The 26245-nt window shown below is 47.3% G+C and overlaps 1 protein-coding gene across 1 annotated transcript in view; it reads left to right on the forward strand.

Moving 5' to 3' along the window:
* The window catches only part of CHEK1 (checkpoint kinase 1), a 256498-nt gene that overhangs the window by 133367 nt on the left and 96886 nt on the right, over positions 1-26245 (forward strand). The window contains exon 6 of the mRNA XM_069614070.1: positions 25934-26122. Coding sequence (XP_069470171.1) covers positions 25934-26122 — 189 coding nt within the window. The remainder of the gene's footprint in view (positions 1-25933; positions 26123-26245) is intronic.

Raw genomic sequence — 26245 nt, forward strand, 5'->3', positions numbered from 1 at the left:
TAGGGCAGATGCAGTCACAACTTTGAGGCCATTTCGGCAGACCATTTAGGGATTCACATTTAAAATTTGAATGAAAAATTCTAATTTCAGCGTTTGACTTTCTAAAAAGTCTTCTCTTCTATGAAAAGGTAAGGGAGTACACAAAAAGCTGCTTATTTTCTGTAAATGTGAATGAAATAATGTTTTTATTAGAATTAAATTGTGTACAACATTTTTGTAACTTGAGGAGGATTTTTCTTTTTGACTGTGTGAAAGGTTTTAATAATTTTTAACCAAATGCACAATCATTTTTTTTTTTTTGAATTATGCAATATTGATCTGCTTTCTATCAGTTTGGTATTCAGAATGACTTAATTTCTTATTTCCTTCTACGCTTGTTCTTCCTGTTGTCTGAGCAAGCGGGCGGTTACGCAGTGCTCTGGTGTTACAATATTTTAGTTACCGCATCGGGTCAGGCGGCGTGCACGTCCATTCTCCTTGCTGCTTCCAGGTCTTCTGTCTCAGCTGCTTCTCGCGGTCTGGCCAGCAGCTGCTTCCAGACTTCTGTGGCCCGTGCCACTGGCACACAGTGCTTTCTCGGCTTCTAACACTCTGGTGCTCGCCTGCCACTGGAGACAGCCTTGCTTTGGGGAAAGCGTTCAAAACCTTCGCTTTCCGCTACGCAGCCTCTGCAAACCAGGTCTCCAGGAGGAAAGCTTCAGTTTTTGCTTCTTACTGCGCTACCTCTGCTATTAAGGCTTCTGGAGGCCTGCACCTGAGCAGGGCTTTTAAGCCTCCCAGTCTCCCTCAGGTGTGGGTAATTTCCATCAACAAGCTACACTTTGCAGTTTTGTTTCTCTTCAGCCCTCTTTGTCCCAGTACCTTGAGGATTATGGGTCTTGGAGTTCATAATTTGTAATGGGAATATTGATTTGTCTGCTCATTTATTTTCCTAATAATATTCCACAAGATAATTTGAAAGACTTGGTTCTACAGAGAAATAGAGATTTTCAGAGTCTAAATTGGTAATTACAGACATATTTACTACCTGTGGGGTCTAGGGGAGCATCCAGCTCTGGTCTCCCTGCTTTTAAAAGGGTGTTCTTTTCTCCCAATGCCTAAGGTCTACAAATGTTTTCACCCCCATTAAGATGTTCAACCTGGGAGGTTAAAAGCTTTCTCTGACAACAAGCCATTATAGATGTTGGCACCACTCACATTTCTTCCCTAGAGGAAGACAAAAACCATATCTCGCCCAACCGAATCCTCCTGTTCTCCTGGGCCCTTTCTCCTCCCAGGTGATCCTCACGGAGAGCACCACCCCAAGGTCCGGGTCAGAACGCATCTCCCTTTCCCTGGACACCCGGGAGGAGACTTTAGGCAGGGTCTTTGTGAGGACTCCGCAAGATTCATCACATAACACAGCAACTACTTCTGATAATGCCACACGTCTTCATCTGAAATACCTTTTTAAAAAGTTATTTTCATTGCACTTCTTTGCCACAAAACATCTTCTTTCCTGGTCCATTTGCCTGCCTGGGCTAACTATTATTGGCCCCTTTCCTGGTTTACTCTCCTGCTGGGATGTAAACTCCTACAACTACAATCCTGCTTTATGGCAATAGTTGTTCCATGATTCTCCACACTAATATCCTTTTGCGGGGCGATTTGAACAATGTTTGCCTCCTATTATAGTCTCTTGACTTTTGGTAATGCTGGTTACAAGTCTCCCCAGTTGATGTCCCAAATAAGGGGAGTTGCACCTTTTGATTACTCATTTTACAGCCTCTTGGCTGTTGGCAATGCAGTTGGTGTCCCAGGTAAGGGGAATTAATCCCTTGTTGCCTTTACTTTGCTTCTTCACAGCCTCTTGGCTGTTGGCAATGCGGTTATAGATTCCCACAATTGTTGTCCCAGGTAAAAGGAATTACGCCTTTGTCTTGCTTTATCTGTTCGGTATTCAAAAGTATTGGTTTCTGATAAATGTTTGTTTCGTAGCACCCTAGAGTTACCTTTAGCTTAAGGCCTACTCACTGGTCTGTTTTGGCGTCTCCTGTTCGCTTGCTGGTGCTGCGATGGACCTTTTTATCTGCTTTCTGCCTTCCTGTCGCCTCCTGCGTAACTCACGCAGTCTGTACAGCTTCTTCCTGGAGCTTCGACAGCTCTGGCGTTCGCCCTCCACTCTGAAGCGCTGCTCGTCAGGTTGGGAGCACATCTCCCTCTCGGTCAGGCTTCTCTGCTCCGCTTCCGGCTGCGCTAACTCTGTCATGCCACTGCCCTTCATATCTCGCGTCTGTATCAGCTGGTGGTGTTTTTTTTTTCTTTGTTTTCTTTCCCCACGTTTGTTTAAGACTTCTGGCCTTTCTCTGCCTCAGCTACTCCTTCAGCGTCCTCCAACAGCTTCCTCTTATTCCTGAGTTTAAATGTCCTGCTCAGGTGTTGTGGTCTACAACAACTAGACCGCGCTTTATGGTTAATGGCACTGGTTGATCCTTACTAACTCTGGGCCCCTCTTCGTGCCAATGGCATATTGGATCCTGAATTTATGCTTTATCTTTTTAATTAAATATGTCTTATAGAGTCATGATGGAATGTTTGTGTAAAGGTTGTATAACCAAAATGCACAAAGATTTTTAAAAAAAGGGTTTGGGGTTTTGGTGTTCAATTACTTTGAATTGCTTTGTGAATTGAACTTTGTCGGAGTTGGGAATCTTATATAAAAGGTTGGCATTTTAACATTGGATTTTAAACCTCTGTTTAAGACATGATCATGACAATTGGAGAATGTTGCATTTGATTCCTGATTAGATTACTTTTTACGCCATGTTCTTTGGGTACAATGGCAGCATGCTATTAAATATTTGGGGATCTCATCCCCATAAGATGAATACTGCATCTCTCCAAAGGAGTCGCCACTTCTCCTCCCATGTGATCGTCTCTGTTGTAAGGGTGCCCCTAATTAATCTCACGCCAAAATAAATGCACCCTCCAGGGAAATGAGGCCAAGAGTCTATCTTGTAAGGATAACATGTTTAATCTTACCAAAGTGAGGATGGTAGCAAAGGACTCTGCTGCCCGAATGGTCTTCTCCTGTCCCTCTTCCGTTCCTTCCTGCCAAAGCAGTGCCAGGCAGGAGTTTATATAGGCCTGCCTTGCTGTAGTGGCATCACTGGATATGGGCCATAGCTTCATCCCAATCCGCCGTCTTTCCGTAATAGGGATGCTCGAAAGCCTTCTTTTCTTTGTCAGCAGTATTGTCAGAGCGTGCTGTTCTACATTTTGCTAGCTTATGCAAGAATACACTGTAGCTCAAAGGTAGCAAAATGAAGGAAAGCATGAACATTTTATGAATAAACACATTTTCCCGTCATTCTCTCCATATTCCACTCATTTTACTCATGTTTATCTGGGCCCTGTAGGTTCCCCCCACACGTAATACTTATAATCTGTCCCATTTCTGCATTTTGTCGCATAGAACATGTAAATCCCATTTTTAGCCTGCATGGACCCTTGATGGACGGTAGACAGCTGGTGAGTCTGTTGGTGTGCTCTGCCAGGGTTAGACTTGGTGGCGAACACCGCGGAAGCACCTGCAGTCCATTTTTAGCACAAGCCACATTCTATCTGGGAGGAAGGGGGGGGGTTTACAATGCATAGGAGCCGACTTTAGAAATCTATTCTGCTAATAGTGCTTTATAATTAAACAAGAACTGCCTTCTTCAGTACCTGCCCATGTCTGTTTGTGATTATATCCGCATGAGAGAGCCTTCCCAGTGCCCCCCCCCACCTAGTCCATTAAAGCACCTAAAAGAAGTCTTGCCTAACTCTTTAAGCGCTTGTGGGTGCGGGAGGACCCTGGTTCCTTCCAAATTGTAACGCTCTCCTGGTATCCACGGGGACGTCACTCAGCCTGTTCTGACCTCAAACCCTTTCCTGGAGGCTATTCGACTGGAGACTGGGCCTGAAACACAGGATTGGTAGAGTTTAACTCCCTATTGTCTGTGTGCTTCAACCCCCTTCTTCCCCGGGGTCCAACCCTTCCCTTTGATCCACAGCTCATCTTGTTTTCTTGGATAGTGTTCTCTCCGTCCTGCTTTCAGTGCAGGAGCACGTTGATGCGGGCTCGTTGCTGCCTAGTTACTTCACTGGCAAGAGTCCGACAGGTAAGTATAATGAGTCTTTTGAACAGTTCTCTAACTTCGTTCCTTTCCTTCTTTAGATGATGGCCGGCGTCCTGGGATGGCGGCGTGCTGCTGAGATGAGTAGCGCCGAAGGGTGAGTGAGAGCGCGATGCGCAATGCACCCCTTTCGTATTTGCATTGAACTGAGTTCTTTTTCTGTCTTTTAGGTGCTGTGACGTTTTCAGTGTGGATGCCGGTTATGAAGAACAAATGCGGTGAGTAAGCGCGGTATGCGGCGCCTCTAGATGTTTCCACGCTAACAGTGTCGTTTCCCTCTTGCAGATGGATGAGAAGTTCCAGAGACAGAGTTCCCCCAGAGCGGCTGGGATTCTGGTAAGCGTTTGAAGCTCGAACAGTATTTAAAAATAAGCGAAGATTTGCAGAATGCTTACTAATGCCTTTTTTCTGTTCTTTTCCCTTTTCCTTAGGAAGCAGCGTGCCGGGATGGGAATGACAACGCCGAAGATGCCCGCAGAACAGAAGGAGCGATGAATGATGGGCAGAAGCGCTGCAAGGTAAGGCTGTTCCTAACGGTGTTCTTGTTCTTGCAGGAGCTGAGCGCAGAAGAAAGATGCAGGCCTACTGGAGACCGATCCGAACACAGTGAGTGTGACGCTGCAGGTGCAGAAAACGCAAAGCATGTTTCTCAGCCTGGGCGTGGCTTAAATAGTCTCTGGGTATCCCAGGTGTGTCTGGGCTGAACCACACCCAAGACTAGACTGCACATGCAGTTCTGGGAACCGAAATATGCGGGGGCATCCATCTTGTTGGTTTATAGTCATATCGAAAAAATAATGCCGAAATACAAAAATGGCAAAAAAAAGTCTAACAAATCGAAAACACATACATATAACAGAAAAAGTCAATTTTTCGAAAAAAAAGTCGACCAACAATGGTAATATACCAATGTAAAGTGTCATCAATAGTACCATTTAAATGGGGGGGTTCCCCCTTCACCCGACACCCCGCAGTCACCCCCCTCGCCCCTCATACGCAACACATCCATTTGTTTTTTTTGTACAGGAAATGCATTATGACTAACGAAAACCCCACAGAAGGAAGGGTGGAAAGGGTTAAGCAAATAGGTGACCACCACGAGTAAAGAACCTTGCCTAAGTACAGAGGAACAGATGATGGTTGTGAAAAACCGTCATTACCTGACAGAACCAAACGTCAGAGCGGACTACAGGGAATTAAATAGTTCAGGCTAAAACAGGTAATATTAACATAACTAACATGTAACTAGATATTGAAATATCTTACTACATATAAATGTGTGACAGGAATAATAAAACAGTTTCTTTTCTCCGTTGTTTTAGACTAAAAATGGCAGACAAGGTGGAGTATGTAACTTCACAAAAGGGAGGAAAACAGATGCTTTATATGAATATATTTACTATAAAGAAGCAGAAAAAAAGGAACGCACATATTGGAAGTGCGCTGAATATGGCAAAACAAAATGTAGCGCACGAGCAATAACTGAGGCTTCTAATATAAAGACAAAAAATGAGCACAACAATCTCCCGGATCAAACAAATATTATAATCAAAAAAACACTTCACAAGCTCAAACGAAAGGCAGTGGAAAATCAAGGTGAAGCAAGTGGTTCAGTGATATCAAATGTATGTGATAAGCTACCGTTACACATCGGCACAAATGCCTGGTCAAAAACTAATGCAGTGTATGGTAAACAGAAAAAAACAAAACGAAAATCTGCCACCAGCACCAATGATATATACTGATGTGACAATACCAGAAGTTTTTAAATTAACCACAAAGAGACAATTTCCACCATGCAACCAAAGAAATAAACAACGAAAAAATTATAATATTCTCAACTGCTACAAACTTCCAGCAACTGGGTCAAAGTCAACAATGGCAAAGTGACGCCACATTTAAGGTGTGCCCCCAACCGATTCAGCAATTTCTTTTACCATTTATGGAACAATAAATAACAGATTTATACCGCATGTTTGTTTTCATGCCAAAGCAAAGCGAGGAAACTTATAAAATCGTTTTCAACAAAATTAAAGACACTGTACCAGATTCACAACCCACAAATATAATCATGGATTACGAAATAGCACAGATTAGAGCATTTTCTACAGTATATAAAGATACAAAGATACAAGGGTGTTTTTTTTTCATTTTACTCAAAGCATTTGGAGAAAATTACAGAAACTGGGACTAAGCACAACATATACAGAAGACAGTACTTATCAATATAACATAAAAAAACGTTTTGGTTTGGCATTTGTTAGAGAGGCTCAAGTTATACATTATTACGAACATTTAATTGACAGTGAGTATTATAAAAACCATGAGGAGGAAAATTCTGACTTGTTAGATTATATGGAGAACACTTGGTTAGGACAATTAACACGTAGTGGGACAAGACGCAGGCCAAAATGTAATGTAAAATTGTGTAATTGCTACCAAGCAACGTTAGAGGGGAAACCAAGAACAAACAATGCATTGGAAGGATGGCATAGCCGAATAAATAAAAATTTCAATACAAAAAACCCAAACTTGTGGCATTTTTTAAAGGAGTTGCAAAATGAACAAACACATCAGGAATTTCGACTATCGCAAACAATTTCATTGGCAAACGCAGAAACAAAAAGAAATACATACAGCGACTACGAGCAAAAACTTGAACTGGTACACGATTTTGACAAACAAAATAAAGAAAACTACCTGGATTCTGTAGTATTTAATTTAAAATGTTAAAAATACTTGCGTTTTCATAGAATCAACGATCCAATGTGGCAAAACGGAAGCGTATCCAAATACACCAACCTGAGAACTCCATAAATCCCAAAGTCCAAGAAGCAATCTGTAGGTAAATCGTAAATCGCACAAAAAAACCAAGAAAAATCCAAATCTGCAGTTAAAACAGTTAAATCCAGCACAGATGAATGGGTGCAAATCCAAAAAAAAACAAAAATAAATCCACAATCCACCATGAAAAGTGCATAGAACCAAAAAAACCATAACATCCACGTAATCCGAAGGAAAAAAAGCCATTGGGTCCAAAAAAAGTCCCGGGAAAAAAAAACAAAATCCACAAACGGAGAAACAGAGACCCGAACGCAACGGAAACGGTTTCGTAATGAACTTTAAAAATGGCGCCCACGCATACGTACACTCGCGTAACGTACGTACAAAACAATAACAAATAACAGCAATATGTACATTTCTAATGCAATAGCGCCATCTAATGGAAAATTATGAATGTTCAATGTCAAGAAAGCATGCTACCTATTTATTTAATATTAATACAATTATAGTTAAAATTAAGTTTTTTAAATTAAATAATTATTAAAATTTTATATAGTACATTATATTGTAATATAAAGTTAAACATGCTTAATAAAATATACATGAATGCTTATCTTGTACATTCTTTATACCGTGCATGTATATTATTTTTCGAAAAAAAAGTAGAAAAAAGTTTGATAGTTTGTATTTTCGACATTTTTTTTTAAATAAATATTTGTGACATTATGACTTTCGAAAACATTGCATTCGAAAAAATGACTGCACACCCCATCAATGCACTACAAGTCCAATCCCCAATGTTATCCTATGGGAGTGAGTGAGTCTGGTGCCACAAGCGCCAAGTCTGACCCCAAGTGGGTCTTTGGAGGGATGGAGAGGCCCTTGAGGGCCATGTAGGTGATCGTGGCCTGGCTCCAGCCTGACATCTTGGAGGGCTGGGGACATGAGGTGCAGAAATCATGACACAAACATGGGAGGAGATCTCAGGCGTGCTCTAGTGATTGTGTACACCTGGGGGATTTGGGGGTAGGTGAGAACACCTGTACAGATTCCCAACGTACTTTCACACATAAATATGTACAGGTCTAGAGCAAGTTATTTTACTGTCCTCTATTAATGAGCACTATTGGATCCTCCAACCAAACTAACTGCCCCTCCAGATGTTACCTGACTCTAGATGATGGTGGTGTGCTTCCTGTCTTTACATATACTTTCACATGTGACGGAACACTTTCAAGGTAAGTAATAACTTTTGTAACTGTTCACTCTTGGAGTTGTTACCCACCAACTTTTTTTGCAAGTCAGTAACTTTTAAACACTTATTCTCTTTTCTCTTTTCTAGGCAAAAGGCCCAATCCTTAGAAGTCTTTCCCTTATTCTTGGAGTATGAGTGTTCTCAGAGGCAGAAGGGGGGTCACTAGGGTTTAGTGTCCAACAGGCGGGTCAAGATAGGTTCTTAAATAGCAACAGAGAGTTTCTAAGGAAGACTGTTAGAACAAGTAAGTACTTTACTTTTAGAGTTAGTTGAGGGTCCAAAGGCTTCACAGAAGACACCCTAGGAGGATTTCAGCAGGGCCCTGGGTGCACTGAACAAGAGGTCTCCCAATCACAGAAAACGCCCCAAAACTACACAGGAATCACAAGAGACTTAAGGTAAGCAAATACCCAAGCCAGCGCAGTACCTCAGCATAGGTCTGAGACGGTAAGAGTAAGGTTGCTCTTTATTTCCTCCTTCAGCTTGTACAATGTCTACTCAATGCAACTTTGTTGCAGCAATACAAAAGAATCATAAGGCTTGCCTTAGAGCCAACCAGGATGACAGTGTGTGGGAACTCGCTGAAAGTAATCGGCTCTCCTCCCTGGATAGTAACACACTCCCTAACTTATGTTGTTCTTTCTCATCAGGAATAGAAAACTCTACCATCTGCCAAGCCTCTTCTGTTCTGGATATACAGGACAATGCTATAAGATCACCTAACCGTATTGCACCTCTGGCTCTGGAGGATATACTGAAATGTTGCCTAATTAACACGTGTTCGCTAGTAAAAAACGGTGGAAATTTCGGATTTTCTCCAAAAAACTTAACATTGACCTTTTTATTTCGGAAACATAGCTGCACAGCACAGCTCAGCTTATCCTTCTATACAGTTGGCTACCCCGGAGTATGACCTAGGCAGAATATTTCTGGACAGGCTAACCAAGACCCAATTGGGGACACTCATACATTTATACTAACGGGAATAGTGAAGTGAAGCCAACAGCATTACTTTTGTGAAGAGGGGAACCCAATTCACAGGTGAGTAAGTTAACCTATCTACTTTGTTAGAATGGCGAGAGAGTTTCTAAGTAAAGTAAGACTTTGAGAATACGTATTTAAGAAGGCACACAGCTTATTCAAGCCAAGTAAATCCTATGTATACTTTTCAGAATGGCAGAACATGTCTAAGGTAAGTAATAACCTTTTGTAACTATACACTCTAAGAATGTAAAGTTACCAACTAACTCATTTACAAGTAAGTACACTTTTCAACACTTGTTTTACTTTTCAAGGCAGACCCCTTAAAGTATCCAGCCCTTCCCAATTCTAGCACATGAGTTCTCTGAGGCAGAAGAGGGACCCTAGTGGTCTAGGAGCCAGCTGTAGGCAGGGTGAGATGGAGGCTCAGTTGCAGGCAAGGTTCAGAGTTCCAGAGGAAGACTGTTCAAACCAGTAAGTATTCTTCTTTAGATTTAGTTGAGGGTAGTACCCCAAGGATAGACTGGAATCGCAAGAGGCTGGAGGTAAGTAAACACCCCAGCCAACACAGTACCTCAGCACGGAAGTGTTGCTACAGGAAGACTTCAGGATATGCAGCCAAAAACGTGTTCGATGGATTCCTTTTGTCTAGAAGACAGGACTTTGGAAAGTCTTTTGCAGCAGGGATCATGGAAGAAGGCTCCAAGCAAGACTCATCACGGCTGGTTGCGGTGCTGTGGATTTTGCGCCTTTTCAGGAGCACAGAAGACAGAATATCACCAGTCGGATTCTCGCCGTTTGCCAGGTCCAGCACTCTGTGGAGGGGACTTTTCAGACTCCCCGTGCCTCTGGAATTTCAGCAGGATGCCACCAAAGTTTTAGCTCGATTCGGAAGACCGTGCAGAGCACACTTGCTCAAGGTCCCAGGGTACTAGGTTATTGCCGCCCTGCAAGGTGGTAGCACGAAGTGGGATGGCTCAAAATACAGGTCGTCTTGAGTGTAGTGGAACTCGCCAGGCTCTGGATCGGGGTTGTCTTTTTCTGAGTCCCCAGGTCGCTTGGAAGGAAGGGTAACAGCAGGCTCTGGTTATACAGCAGGCTCTCCGGTGTCTGGAAATCGTCTCGGCCGCTGTTAGGACAGTTTTCTGATGTCCAACTAAGGGCTTAGTAACACTATACAACTGAGACAGTACAAAACTCCACTCTTCGTATAAGTATGTAACACCGGAGTATTTGTAGCATAGACAGAGCAGCCAGGTTTATCTTAGGAGGGCAAGAGTTCCGTAGAATCATTACAAAGAAATAGTAATACAAATATGGTCCAAAGAAACACTATGTATTGTACAAATACATGGTTTATTTAAATACAGGTAGGCCCAGATAAATCTTGGGTGAAATAAGTACCATCACAGATCATATAAACACATTATAGAAAACACAATACTATGCTTTAAAATACACAGACCAAGACCTGATTTAGAAAACTAACAGTAGTCTAGGTAAATCAAACCTTTTTATACACATTCAGTATAGGTCACACTATTCTTGGGGAGTAAAAACCAATAGATACTTTTAGATCACCTTCTGTAATACAAGGGTAGTAGACCCTAGCAGTTGTACCGTGACATTCAGCAAGAAATCACTTAGTAAACCAACTGGCCAATATACTTTGCTGAATAGTGGAACACTTATTCTAGGAACAGTAAAGCCTATAACTCTGGTTCGGGATACGTTATTCTAGGGGAGTTGGACCTTGGGGTGTAATATGCAATGACTTACTTTTTACTTTTTAGCTCTATGAAAGTCTTCAGATCAGTAAGAACTTTTTAAACTAGAGTATTACACCATGCATAGCAAGGTCAGCTACACCTAAAGAAAATGTTTCTAGAATGGCACACAGCAGACAGCTCCTTTTTAAAAGCATATAGGTTTTACCTATCGGCAGCTTAAGGATCGGCTTAACCTAAGGCAGACGTATTGTGGACAGGCAAGTCAGGAAGCAAGACCCAATTGGGGACACTCGTACATTTATATCCTAACAGGAATAGTACAGTGGAACCAACAGCTTTACTTTTAGGAAGTGGGGGACCCAATTCACACGTGAGTAAATGAACCCTGTAGCTAATTTCTGTTAGAATGAGTTTCTAAGGAAAGCAAGACTTTATACTTTTCTGAATGGCAGAACATTTCCAAGGTAAGTAAAATAACTTTAAATATACTTTCACAAGTGACAGAACACTTTCAAGGTAAGTAAGAACTTTTGTAACTGTTCACTTTCGGAGTAAGTTACCAACTAACTCTTTTACAAGTAAGATAACATTTCAACACTTGTTTTACTTTTCAAGGCAGACCCCTTTAATTATCCTGCCCTTCCCAATTCAATGTCATAGTTCTCTGAGGCAGAAGAGGGCCCCTAGTGGTCTAGGAGCCAACTGTAGGCAGGGTGAGATGGAGGCTCAGTTGCAGGCAAGGTTCAGAGTTCCTGAGGAACACTGTTCAAACAAGTGTTTTACTTTCAAAGTTAGTTGCTTGTCCAGGGACTGGGTGAACTGGAAGAGGAGACTCCCAATCACAGAAAAAAACCCAAAGCTACACAAGAATCACAAGAGACTTACGGCAAGTAAATGCCCACGCCAGCACAGTACCTTAGCACGGAAGAGGAGCTCCAGCAAGAAGACTTCAGGATCTGTAGTCAAAAAGCCAGGCGCTGACTTCCTGATCATGAAGACATAAGACCGGACTGTGGATCGACGCAGAAGGCTCCAGGCAAGAGTTTCTTCGTGGCTGGATACGGCTCTGTGGTTTTTGAGCCCTTTTCAGGAGCCAGAAGAAGACTGGATATTGCTGATTGGATTCTCGTTGTTTGCAAGGTCCAGCACTCTGGTGAGGGTATCTTACGGACAAGATTGACGTCTTTGGAGGTCCAGCAGGATGCCCACAAAGTTTCAGCAAGATTAAGAATTCGGAAGACCGTGCACCGCACAATTGCTTAAGGTCCCAGGCCAATGGGGTATTGCAGCCCCGCAAGGTGACAGCATGACGTGGGATGGCTCAAAATGCAGGTCTTCTAAAGTCTAGTGGGTCTCACCAGGCTCGGTCGGCGTCATCCGTTTCGGGATCCTCAGGTTGATTGGAAGGAAGAGTAACAGCAGGCTCCAGTTACACAGCAGGCTCCCCGGTCACTGGAAATCATCTCGGCTGCGTTTTCTTCATCATCCTCTTCGGTGCCAGTGGTCGACTACATCTTCAGCTACCAATATCGCACGTTTATGCAGGAATCCAGCCAATCAAACAGCCATGCAACATTAACACTGGGGGAGGGGGTGGTTGCAGTCCTTTACAGCCAGCCTCCCAGTTTGAACTGGATACTCTAAGTCGGGCTAGAAGACTAAGGGCTGCAGAGTTTTGGACTCCTCCCTTGCGTCCTGCCTTCAGACACTCTGGAGCCTGGGTGGGGTATCCACAGGATTCCCTTCGAAGATAAAGTTAACACAAAGTATTTTCCTGACCTGGAGGTCAGGGAAAGGAACAAGGAACACTGAAATGGTGAAAAGACAGGGGCCATTTTGGTAAAATGAGCACCCTTGGGTGCCTTTACTAGGGCTTTGGAAACTGCCCACAATAAAGGTGCACCGAATTAGATAAAAGGTTCACTGCCATCAGCCATTAAAGGTACGCTTGCCCCTGTAACATAAATGTTTCCTTTAAAAGGAGAAAGGGAATACCTTGCATCTCCCCAGCACTCCACATAAGGTGGGGTGGGCTGGTTTCACCTAAAAAGGGATCCAAAGATCCTTTCTACCCTTGGGAACTGTAGTTCTCTCAAGGTTAGCAAAAGAAAGTTAAAAGGGGAGCCCCAAGGGCAACCTTGCAACAATAAAAAGGTGTTCGGGAGAATTCTCAGAAATGTGCTAATTCCCCTCCAACTTGGAGACCCCCAGCAACTTTATAACTTTGTTTTTCTTTTGGTTGTGGAGCCTGACAAACTCCAGAGGCATCATCTTTTACATGGTGCCACACAGCACCTTCAGTGCAGTGGCACAGGGGAAGTCTTTCAGATTTCCCAAAGGTTTAAATACCTTCACTAGGATTAAACTACTGTTTCCCAGGGCAGTAAATTGAAATTTACTTTACTTACATGTGTAACTTTCTAGACCCAGTACACACCATCTTACAATCAGGTGCTGGAGGGGTTACGTAGCATCCCCTTTGTGTAGCTTCTCATGTAACATTTTTGTTAACCCTTCCTCACTGAATGGCTGGTGGCAGTGGTTTACTTTTAACAACCATGGTGTGCATTTACTGCGGGCTGCATTCGCAGCGGCAGTAAAGCCACCCAAGGGTGCCAATTTTGTCAAAATGGCCCTGGTCTTATTTTTTCGCCATTTCTTTGTGGGAAGGTCCTTCTTGAGATTTACTCTGCACGCCAAACCAGGATTGATCCCTTTGTTCCCTTTGCCTTTGTCAGAATTCACGAGTGAAGCCTGCGCCTGGCTCCAGGGTGTCTGGCGGGGGCAGGAAGTGAGGGAGGTGCCCGAAACTCCCTGTGCTTAGTCTCCTAGGAGACCCAAATGCATTCTGTGGTGATTGGCCAGCTGACTGTCTGGCAAGAACAGCCACCTTGCTGTGTGGCTGACAGCTAGGCTGAAATGAATGGGAGAGAACTGAATAAAAGGCGGGGCTTTTGGCTTGCAAAGCAGAGTCGACCACTGGGCGAAGGAACCGAAGAAGAACTTGAAGAGGACGCCTGCTGCAACTCCTGGACCGTTGGTTTGCCCAGTCAAGCCCTGCTGCTGTGCTGAAACTCCAAATTCGTCTCGACAGAGAAGCCCCTGCAAGGACGACTTCTCCCCTTGAGTTGGTGGGACCAATCAACTCCAAAGTAAGCCACCTCGACATCCTCTCGGAGCTGGTTGAATCTCCACAGAGTTGCTTCTGGAAATCGAATAGCCAGGGAGAACACCAGATTGTGTGCGTTGCTTTTAAGTTGGCCAAGAGCTCCAGGAAGATCCTCTGGACTCCCAGGAAGCAAGACTGCCCGAGCCCCCTCAACAGAGTGCTGGACCCCAGAATCAAAGAAAGTCTCGACAGCCAGAAACAGTGTTGCTATTTGCGGTAGTCACGAGGAGCTGAAACACCAAAGTGCCACTTGTTTGAAAATTGCCCGTTGCAAGCGGTGACTGCCCCGTTGCAGTGCGGGAGTCCCCAGAAGTCCTCCCTCTTGTCCCCACGACTGAGGCACAGGGAAAGATCTGCAGAGCTGCACAGGAACACAAGCCATCTGCTGCACTTTTTCTTCAAAGGTACAGTAAAGTCTGAGAGAACTTACCTCTTAATGAAGAGTTGCTCGCATCTTCTTCTACTCACAAGTCTAAAGAGCTTGTGGCCCTACATTGATTATTCTTTTTCTTCACAAAGACTTCTAAAACATTGTGCAAAGACTTTTCTACTTACCTACCAGATGTGCTTCAGCTCATATAGACTTCTGCCCATTGACTTTGACTTAGCCTGTTATACTGAATGACTCTGCTTAGGGATCCAAAAGTATTTGCCTGCTTAGGAATATTGGTGATCTCTTGTTTGTTCTAATAACCTTTACCTTTGACCAGTTCCTAAGAATGTTCTAAATGCAACAGTAAGATATTAATGTCCCAAGAAACATAGCTATTGAAGTCACCTGAGGGTGTAGGTTGTGACTGTGGGCCATCGCAAAAGGGTCTTTACTGATTTAGAAACTGAGTGTACCTTATTGAGGTGTATTTGTGTGTTGCTTTCATATTGCTCCCTTCTGAAGAAGGCTTATTCTAACTGATCAAATAAATTAATAATGGTTTATTCAAGAAACCTTGTGTGCAAGTGTTTGAGTACTTGAAACTGTGAATCTCTGTGTAACTCCCCCAAAGCTCACATTGACCCCTCTTGAGATGAGCCTGGCTGCTCAATCACGCTACCAACCTGTGTAGTACAGACTTACACCAAAGGTTGGGTTCCTATTGCCAGGAGGTCAGGGTTGTTGTAGTGCACCCAAGGGGTACTGCATGCAATCGTGCCTAACAAAAGGTATACACCAAAAGTTGTCAGAGGATACAATTAAAAAGACAATATGGAGTGTCTAAAAAATGACCCCCATAAAAAAAAGTAAACGATTCTGTGAGTGTGGACAAATGTTCCCACTCAGTGAGGTATAGGAAAAAGAATCCACCAGTAAAGCAAAAAGTTCTGCGGTTGACACGGGTCAGGAAGATTTATCATTGCAATGACAATCTTAACGGCCATGTTATCTTCATCTTCTTCTTCAGATTTGGTTCCAGTGGTCGACTACCTGTTCAGCCTCAGGACCGGAGAGTGTATCAGGAACTACAGCACAACGTCTGCATTCTCTCCCTGCATTTTACAGTAAGGGGCGTCTGGCTGTCCAGTAAGGACAGCCAGTCCCCCCACTGGAAATTGTTTCTTTTCAGGCAAGGTGGAAGACTAACTAAGGATTGCAGAGTTTTGGACTCTTCTCCCCGCTTCCTGCCTTTCCAGACACTCTGCAGCCCTGGCGGGGAATCTTAAGGATTCCCGCCAAAGACCAAACAGCCACTGAGGTAATTCCGCCTAGAATGGCAGACCTCAAACAGCAAGCACACAAGACATGTCAGAAAAAGGAGCACACCACTTTAACAAAATGGTCGCCCTTCTGTACATTACTGAGGCTGAATTAACAACCTGCGAGTAACGAAGCATAAAGTCATAACCGTAGAACTACTGCCACCAGCCATTCATGTAACAGCTGCAACAAAATGTTACCAGATAAGTAAGGGGATACATTGTATCCCCCAGCACTCCATAGTGTGGGTGTGCAGGATCACTATATAATGTGAAGGGGGATGAAAATCCCCCTTTACTACTTAGGAACTGTAATTCACCCAAGAACATGAAATAGAAATTAACAGGGAAGCCCATAGGGGCAACCCATCCTAAGGCCAAAAGATGTAGGAAACTATAACTTCAACCATACACTATGGAGAGACCTAAAAAGGTCACCCATAAAGAGTAGAAGACTAGGTGAGAGGGGAAAAAGATTCCCACTCACCTAGGGACAAGGTAAACTAGTTCCCTAGTCAAAGCAAAAGGTTCTGGGGTTGACCCAGGTCAGGAAGATGCAGCATTGATATGAAAATCTTACCAACACTCGTCCCTCCCAGACTAAGGGACAGGACAATCTAATCCTCTCCTGGATGGATCTCATGATGTCGCAGTCGGGTAAACCTACTGTGTAGTCTATCTGAAATCTCTTTGTAACTCTTTTTGAGATTAGTTTAATAGCTTCTTAAACTTTAGGACCTGCAATCATTGCTAGGCAGTTTTCTCTTTTTAAAAGAAGGGGTCTGAGTTGAGTCCTTTGAGAGGTGCTACAACTCCTGAACCTGCAATAGGCTTTTTAAAGGGATTCTTATAAAGAAATCCCCTATACCTAGAGGGGTCTCCATGATTCCTCACCACCTCTGCCTCTGGAGCAGGTTGGGTTTCAGGGATCTTAGTTGGAGTAGTAGTGGCAAATAATTGTACATGCTTGCACTTCCTCTGAGATCGAAGTTTACCTTGGTTGGAGGTCTTTCTCCTAACACTAGGATTTATACTGGGGTCTCCAGTAGAAGATCCAACAGTCTCAAGGTGTTTAGTGTTAGGTTTTCCACAAGCTTTGAGGATTTGCAGTCCTCAAAGGCCGAGAGTTTCCAATTTTCCGATCTACCCCAGAAGCAGTGTGGGTCAAAGGCTTTTTATTTCTCCAGCATGGGGTCTGGCATGGATTCACATGCTCATGAATATTCCCCGTCGTCAGGCTGGGAATCCTCGGTAAAGAAAAAACCAGTATCAGTTTCGTTTCTGATCTGTCTTTCGTAGTAATAACCAATCACTGGTCTCTGCGTCATACTGACCACAGCCAATGACTGCCCTCTACCTAAGCACCGCCTCTGGCAGCCATCTTCAGATTTTTACCGCACGTTCATGTGTTGGGATCCTCGTGCTATTGCTCTCGAGCGTTAGTGCTATTTTTTCGCGCTTTTTCACAAAAACTTCGATTCTTTCGGTCAAAAGAGCCTCAAGCTCCACCGATCCTACATCCGATCAACGGGGACCCGTGTCGGATTCATCTGTGCCCCTCAAGGGTGAAGATTTCGTCGAGCTACACTTCGGAGGACTCCAGAAGCTTCTCAGGCCCGGTCTCGGAGATGGCCCAGGAGAAGGGAAGCTCGACGCCCGGAAAGCTGTTCAGGGCCTGCCCTGGATGCCAGCTGCAGAACGTCTTCAAGGAGGACGAACACTCTTTCTGCCTTTACTGCCTTCATGGGGACAAGACGCACGTGGAGAAGGACTGTGCGTTTTGCGGCAACATGTCGGAACGGACCATGAAGGACCGCCATCAACGTCTCGCCAGCTGGCTGGAGGGTAAGAGCCCGTCTGGCGAGAAGAAGAAATCTGAGCGGTCTTCTAAGACCTTTGAGGGCGCCCCGGCGACGGGGGCCCAACATAAGGCCAAGCACCGCGAGTCCGCTGGCACCGGGAGCGCCGAACGGTCGGGCTCTACGGGCGCCAGGCAGGGCGCACCCTCCCCGGCACCATCAACCACGAGCCAACGCTCTGGGTCGGGTAAGAGGAAGGCCGAGCACCCGGCGAAGCTCCTGGAGAGACCCCGGTCGAGCTCTAAGGCAGAGGAGGAGCGTGGCAGTGCCCCCTCCCTCAAGGATAAGGCGGTGAGCGCACCTAAGGTGGTGAAGGCCTTGATCCATTCGACCAAGCCCTCTATCGAAACGGTCGCGGCGGCCCTGGCCCAGCCTGTGGAGGCTGCACCAGTGGTGGCGGCCTCGGGGCCCAGAATCTCCCTGCCTCCTCGGAGGGAGTCTTCTTTCGTGCCCATCGATAGGACCCCCGTGAAACCCTCCGTGGGGAAGAAGGGGGGGCAGGGCGTCGTCGTAGATTCGGCCTCAACCTCAGAAGAGGAACTGATCGAGGTCTTAAGCCACGGCCTAGGCGTGGAACAAGACCAGCCCGTCGGAATGGGCCCCGACGCAGGTGACCGTCGGATTCCCCTCTGCCAGCGCCGCAAGACAACTCAGCGGCCATTTTGTTGGCTATACAGTCCTTATGCTCCGAGATAAGGACGAGACTACCGTTACCGACGGAGGAACCTCTCCCGTCGGGGGATCCAGAACCGGGACCTTCTGGTGTTCCCCCTACCAAGAAAAGAAGGATCCATCCACCGCCTCCTTTTCAACCGTCGCGCCCCGTCCAGCCCTCCTCCCCGTCCACCCGAGGGGATGATATGGGGACTGACACGGCAGCGACGGGTACGGACGACGAGGCATACGACGAGGATTTTCCGTCGTCGCCTCCCACCAGGGCTTCTCCGCCCGACGAGATTGGATCGTTCCACTCAATGATCGCCAACGGCGCGAGACCAAGAGGAAGACGGTCCTCGCAGTGCCTCTGTTGGACGACATTTGGGATGAGGGCCTTTCCCTCCTCAAGAACCCTTCCACGACGCCAGCGAAAAGAGACCGGTACGAGAAAAAGTACCGGGTCCCGGACTCGGCCCCCCTATGCCTCCGGGCGCAGCCTACCCCGGACTCCGTCGTCTCCGCGGCAGCCAGGAAGAAAGCGGGGGGGGGTGCGGCCTCCACGTCGACTTCCCCGCCGGACGGCGAGGGAAAGAAATTGGATGCCATGGGACGCAGAGTCATCTCGTCGGCGGCGACGACGATTAAAGCGGCCAACGCCTTGGCTATCGTGGCCCGCTACGACAGGGAACTCTGGTACAAGATAGCTCCCCTGCTGGATTTTCTGCCGGACGACAAGAGGGCGGAGGCCCTTGAGATCCTGCAGGAAGGTGAGGTGGCCTCGGACCACGCCATCACCGTGGCGACGGACATCGCCGACACTGGGTTCCGCCAGATGGGCAACGGCGTTTGCCTTAGACGTCGCGGATGGCTCAAGGCTACGGACTTTCGGCAGGACGTCCAGACCAGGGTCCTGGACATGCCCTTCGACGGGAACAACCTGTTTGGGAAGACAGTGGACGATTCCCTTCAGGCCATCAAGGCGGATACTGAGACGGCCCGGGCCCTTGGAGTACTGCAGCAACGGCGGACGCCCTTTCGGAGCGGCGGAGGCAAGGGCGCCTCCAAAGGTTCCGGCGGCGGTTTCGCTTCCTACCGTCAAGCGGCCCGCTCGTCGTCGCAAGAGGCCTACAGAGGACGAGGCAAGTCTGGCGGCCCCCGCCGTCGTCGCCAAGGAGGCCAAGGCGGCAAGGCCGCGTCCAAGCAGGATTGAACCGGCCGTGGGGTCGGGCCCCCACCGAAGCACCCCGGTGGGAGGCCGGCTGGCGGGCTTCGTCAGCGTGTGGGAGTCCATCTCCACCGACCGTTGGGTGCTGGACGCCCTGGCCCGGGGCCACGCGCTCGAGTTTCAAAGAAGGTGCCCGCGCGTCCCCCCCGTGGCCAGGAAAGAACTTCACGTCCCTCAACTTCTCCTGGAGGTAAAGGCGATGCTCAGTAACGGCGCCATCGAACTCGTCCCAAAGAGGCTTCGGGGCTCCGGAGTCTACTCGCGTTACTTCCTCGTGAAGAAGAAGACGGGAGGATGGCGCCCCATCCTGGACCTGCGACGCCTGAACAAGTTCATCAAGGCGCAGAAGTTCCGGATGGTCACCCTCCAGCACGTCCTGGGTCAGCTGGAGGAAGGAGACTTCCTATCGTCGTTGGATTTGGAGGATGCCTACTTCCACATTCCCATCCTAAAGGGGCACCGAAAATTCCTCAGATTCGTGGTCCAAGGGCGTCATTACCAGTTCAAAGCCCTTCCCTTCGGACTGCGGTCGGCACCCAGGGTTTTCACCAAGTGCCTCGCACCGGTGGCGGCGCAGCTGCGCCGCGAGGGGATTCACGTCTACCCCTACCTGGACGACTGGCTCATCCGCGCCAAGACGAGGGAGCTCGCCGTGGTCCACACGGCAAGGACCGTCCAACTCCTCACGGACCTGGGATTCTCCGTGAACTACGCCAAATCCCACCTGGTGCCCGCGCAAGTCGCACTGTTTCTGGGAGCGAGGCTCGACACAGTGTCCCTTCTGGCCTCCCCGTCGGAGGAGAGGACCAGGACCATCTTGGGCAAGGTGCAACGGATGTTGGTGGCCGACGCGGCCAAGGTGAGGTCCATCAAGTCCCTCCTCGGGATGATGTCTTCCTGCATCTACCTCATTCCCATGTGCAGGCTCCGGATGCGCCCGTTGCAAGAGTTCCTGGATGCGCGCTGGATCCAGACGACGGGCAGCTTCGAGGAAAGGATCAAGCTCGACGAGAGTTTCTGACGAGCGATACGGTGGTGGGGCACCCGCGCGCATCTGACGGCGGGCATGGACTTCCAGACCCCAGCCCACCAGGTGACTGTGACCACGGATGCCTCCCTAGAAGGGTGGGGAGCGCACACCGAAAATCTGCACGCAAGGGGACTCTGGCTCCCGACGGAGAAGTCCCTGCATATCAACGTCCTGGAGCTCCGTGCAGTGTTTTGGGCCCTCAGGTCCTTCCTTCCGTCCCTCAAGGGCAAGGTGGTGAGGATCTTCACCGACAACACCACCACCATGTTTTACATCAGGAAACAGGGCGGAACCAGGTCCCCAGCGCTGTCCAAGGAGGCGCAGGACCTGTGGCATTGGGCCGTCGCCCAAGGGATTCTTCTGGTGCCGTTTCATCTGGCAGGGATAAAAAACACCATCGCCGACTCACTCAGCAGGGAGCTGCGCTCGTGCCACGAGTGGGAACTACGGCAGGATCTGGTGGATCGCCTCTTCCGACGGTGGGGCACACCCCAGATCGACCTGTTCGCGACGGCGACGAACACCAAGTGCCGGAGGTTCGCCAGCAGGTTTCCCCAGACGAGGAGCATGGGCGATGCTTTCTCGTTCCCCTGGGAGGGCCTGTTCCTCTACGCGTTCCCTCCCTTGCCTCTGCTAATCCGGCTCGTCAACCAGCTCAAGAGGTCACGGTGCAGGATGATCCTCGTCGCACCTGCGTGGCCGAGGCAGATATGGTTCCCGGACCTTCTGGACTTGTCGGCGTCCCCGCCAATCAAGCTGCCGGCGGACGCGGATCTACTCTCCAGGGAAGGAGGCGCCATCCTCCACCACGACCCGAAGTCGCTGAACTTGCAGGCCTGGCTCCTGCAGCGCTAGAGTTTGGAGGATACGACATACCGGCCGATTGCAGAGAGGTTCTTGCAAAGGCCAGGGCGTCCTCGACTCTTAAATGCTACGGACACAAATGGAAGAGGTTCTCTGTCTGGTGCTACGCACAGAAGATTAACCCTCTACGGATTACGGCTCCCCAAGTGCTGCCGTACCTGCTGACGCTGGCCAAAGCTGGTCTGGCACACGCGTCCATCAAGATTCATCTTGCTGCGATCTCCCGATACACCAGAACCACGGGCCGGACGTCCTTGTGGTCTCATCGTCTGGTGAAAGAGTTCATGAAGGGACTGTTCAGATCGTTCCCGCCGGTGAAGGCTCCGGCCCCGGCGTGGGAGCTCAACGTGGTGCTGACCAAACTCATGGGACCTCCGTTCGAGCCTCTGCACTCGGCCCCGTTGAAGTTTCTACCGTGGAAAACAGCTTTTCTCGTGGCCATCACCTCCGCACGACGAGTGGGAGAGATCCAGGCCCTTTCCTGCAAGGCCCCGTACTTGACTTTCCACGACACGAGGGTAGTGCTCAGGACGCACCCCTCCTTCATGCCCAAGGTACCGTCGGACTTTCATCTCAACGAACCCTTGGTGTTACCTGTGTTCTTCCCGTCGCCTTCGTCGCCGGCTGAGAGGACTTTGCACTCGCTGGATGTAGCTAGAGCGCTGAAGTTCTACGTGGACCGCACGAAAGGTTTTCGGAAGACGTCACAACTCTTTGTGAACTTTGGACCTGTCAATCAGGGGAAGGCTCTCTCGAAGGCTTCCATCTCCAGATGGCTCTCCGGCTGTATCATGTACTGTCACCGGTTGGCAAACCGACCGCTGCCTGGCCGTCCGAGAGCCCATTCCACCAGAGCGATCGCAGCTACCACGGCGTTCCTATCTGGTGTGCCCCTGCTGGACATATGCAGGGCTGCTACGTGGAGGTCGACGCACACCTTCACGAAATTCTACTGCGTCGACCGGGATTCCAGGGAGGAGTCCAGGGTCGGCCAAGCAGTGCTGCGCAACCTGTTCGCCTGAGGTGAGCCTGGTGAGGAGGTAAGATGCTTAATGTTGAGTTGATGTGATGCTTAATGTTGAGCCTTTGCCACCTCCCGTGGTTGTGCATGTGTGTACTGCTATGTATTCTTTATTCATGAGCATGTGAATCCATGCCAGACCCCATGCTGGAGAAGGAACAAGTTACTTACCTGTAACTGTTGTTCTCCAGCATGGGTCTGGCATGGATTCACATGCGAACCCTCCCGCCTACCCCTCTGCGGCTCTTCACTTGGTCATACTGCCACTTCACGTGCTTCCAAATCTGAAGATGGCTGCCAGAGGCGGTGCTTAGGTAGAGGGCAGTCATTGGCTGTGGTCAGTATGACGCAGAGACCAGTGATTGGTTATTACTACGAAAGACAGATCAGAAACGAAACTGATACTGTTTTTTTCTTTACCGAGGATTCCCAGCCTGACGACGGGGAATATTCATGAGCATGTGAATCCATGCCAGACCCATGCTGGAGAACAACAGTTACAGGTAAGTAACTTGTTCCTTGGTATTGAAATGGTGGAGCATGGTTGATGCTCCCATTTCCCTATGATTGTAGTTTTTGATTTGCCTTAGTTAGAGGTTGCCCTGCTAACATTAGGACTTACAGTACGGTCCTCCTCTGTAGAAGATCCCACAGATTTAGGGGTGTCTCTAGAAATGGAGACTGTAGCCCTTTCAGAACACCTATCCATCTCTCCTGTAGGAGTATTTGGAGTCGCAGGCTTTTTTTTTATTTTATAGAAGACCTAGTAAGAAAGCCATGTTTGGGTTTTTTATTTTGGCTTTGTTTTTCAGGCCTGGAAGTTTCCTTCTGGGCACTCTGGACTAAAGGAGAAAACTTAATTTCTTCCTTTTCAGGTTGGCCAGGGACACCTATGTTCTGGACATCCTTCTGTAAGTGAATTTTCAGGAGTATCCAACAGGAGTATTCAGCTTTAGAGTTTTATGAACCACTTGTTTTGCTATTGCAGACACGTGTAATGATCTCAGAGCCACTTACCCTATTACACGGACCAAAGGTTCTTGGACTCAGAGAGGCAATAAACCACACTTAGACCAATAATTGGAATATAGATTGCTCTTGGTGGGCCCTTTAGTCACACAAGCACACTAAAACCTCAAACATAGAATATAGTTGGTTATACATCGACGCACAGAATATACATCACCGTTGGTGTAGTTGCAGAAGAAGCTTCACCTCGACCACCACGACACTACCCAGTCCCCAGGCAGGTAGGCAGAGGGATCACACATGCTAATGTGGTCTGGAGCGGAGCGTCCTCCCTCTCAGCGAGACTTCATCACCCGGGGTTCCAGTTTTCCAATACCTCACCTCTTATGGGGAAAAAATCCCTGCCCCATCATGGTTACCAAACTGCCCCCGGCCAAAGGACAGACGGCAAGCATGGGGAGCAAAGAGTGAAAAATCCAGTTAGAAGTGGAAAAACTCAGCTCCTCTCCCTCTCTCCCAGCACCCCTTATCACTGCACCTGCAAAGCTCCGACTCCCTTCTTGGCTCATCCTTCAGCGGACAATACAACTATCTTCCACAGTGAGCTCATCTGCTGCATAATAAGACCTTGCAACTGTTGCAGGATTCACGTCTTCTTACTGAACCCATAGAAAGTCTTTCATTGCAGTAATGGAAGTGAATGTCCAAAATGGCTGCGCACCGGCACCATGTTTTAGCTCATTTTTGCACACACACTACACCACTTCCACTATGTGGTTCAGCCACTTCAGATTTAACTGAAGGGGGCTTTAGTGCAAATGACATACACCACACAGGGTTTGTGACAGGAGCTCCAAGGTTCTTGTCAGCCCTAGGAATTGCCTCCGCAGAAGAGGGTTGAGAGTCCAGGTTTTGAGATTCAAGGGCCCCCTCCAGTGTCTTTGGTTTCAAAGGGACTTGTTACTTCACCCCCAGCTGACGGTAGTGTCACTTCAGTGACCTGAACAAAGTTATAAGTTGAACAGGAACACTCACGTTCCTATCAACAGGTTGAAGCACTTCTAGGGGCTTCATCCCTATTTGAAGTTAAGGGTTTTCCACCCAAGCGCCCTTCAGATATGATTTATTTATATTACGCTCGTACACAAGTGTTTCAGAACGCGAATGTGGTAGTTAATGCCTTTTATCTCTGAGGAGGAGTCCCCTGAGGTGACTTCTCTTACTTCAAGTTTAGGAGTCTCAACCTTTTCAACAAAGTGATCAGCCTAGTCTAAGACGGGAGCTTTTCTGCTACTCACTGGTAACGGGCCATACTTGGTACACGGAGATGGGACTGTCAGACCTATCTTTTCTCATGTTCCCTTAAGGGGTTTAGATCTGAAGGAGGTTTCTTCTCGTATCTGTTAATGAGAGCTTGTCTCGCCCAGCCATAGTTACTACGTTCAGCCACATTCATATCCAAGATCACATGGTAGTCATTCTTGGGAAGCCTAAAGAGAACCCACGGATCTGATTACTCACTCAAACCAAACCTTTTACAAGTAAGGTCAAAGGTTTTCAGCCATACAACAATGTCACACAGACTTACCAACTCTAGGATCCTGGATGCTTCATACCAACCAGACCCTGAAAAATAAAGTACAGTCCAAATCATCCTTTTCCATAGATGTTAGACTTCCATTTTTCTGATCTGTAGGTTATAGTCCATTGTAATTTTCCTTTGATTGAGTTCCATGAATACACCACAAGTCAAATTAGAGGGTGAGGTGCGGACAGGAGAAGGAGAGGGGGTTGAACTAACATCCTCCTCATCAGAATCTTCATATTCATCCTCAGAGGAACATCTTTGCTCTCGCCAGTATGGTCAGGGGTGGATATAGGTGAGGGACAGAACACATGGTCCCATAACCTTTGTATTAAATCTAGCTGAGGCCACATGTCTTACACAATAGACTCCATTGCTATGTGTAAGTAGCGCTCAGGCCTAAAGCAGGCCAAGGAACTGCACATCCCTGAGGGACAGTGATGAACAGGTATTGGACCCGTCCCCAAAAACAGTCCACCATGCCAGAAAGAAGCTAGCCACATCTCCAGAGATATTACTTTAGAGCAACCTAGGAAGAGGGATCACAATCCGGATATTACCCTTGGAAAGAGGGGACACGTTCTTTGCATTCATCACACGGGGCATTTCGTCATAGTGGTGACTTGTAATGGCTTTAACATGCCCGCCATTTTTGTATTTCCTTGTCTGAGTTTTTGAACTTTACTCTTTATTCTTTATCTGATTTTAAACTGGTGGGAAGGGCGGGAGGGAAGCAACATGAAGACCTTTTGCTGAAGTACTTTTTAACATTTTCTATTTAAAATGCTAAAGAAGCAGGTTAGTGCGCTGTTTTATTTGTACTTATGACCTGCTGCAGTTCGATATTATCTGTAATATAAATGTTTGGCATTGGCAATTGCCCCTAACTTTTTCAGTTCCCCAGGAAATCTCTTGGACTTAACAATAATTTTTCACATTTTGTCTTTGTGTGTAGATAAACTTAAAATCTCGGACTTCGGTTTGGCAACTGTGTTTAAACACAATGGGCGTGAAAGATTATTAAACAAGATGTGTGGCACTCTTCCTTACGTTGCACCTGAACTGATAAAAAGGAAAGAATTCCATGCAGAGCCTGTGGATATCTGGTCCTGTGGGATTGTTCTCACTGCCATGTTGGCTGGAGGTAAGGACTTTCAAGGTGGGCATGGTTGAAATCTAGAAGCTTTCCATCTGCTGCTGTGCTGTTTTTGCACTTTTGTGGTGGGTATTTCAAAAACAGCATTCATGCCTGAGCGGACCACTGCAG

This window comes from Ambystoma mexicanum, chromosome 9, assembly GCF_040938575.1.
Source record: "Ambystoma mexicanum isolate Mex_15411 chromosome 9, UKY_AmexF1_1, whole genome shotgun sequence".
NCBI lineage: Eukaryota > Metazoa > Chordata > Amphibia > Caudata > Ambystomatidae > Ambystoma > Ambystoma mexicanum.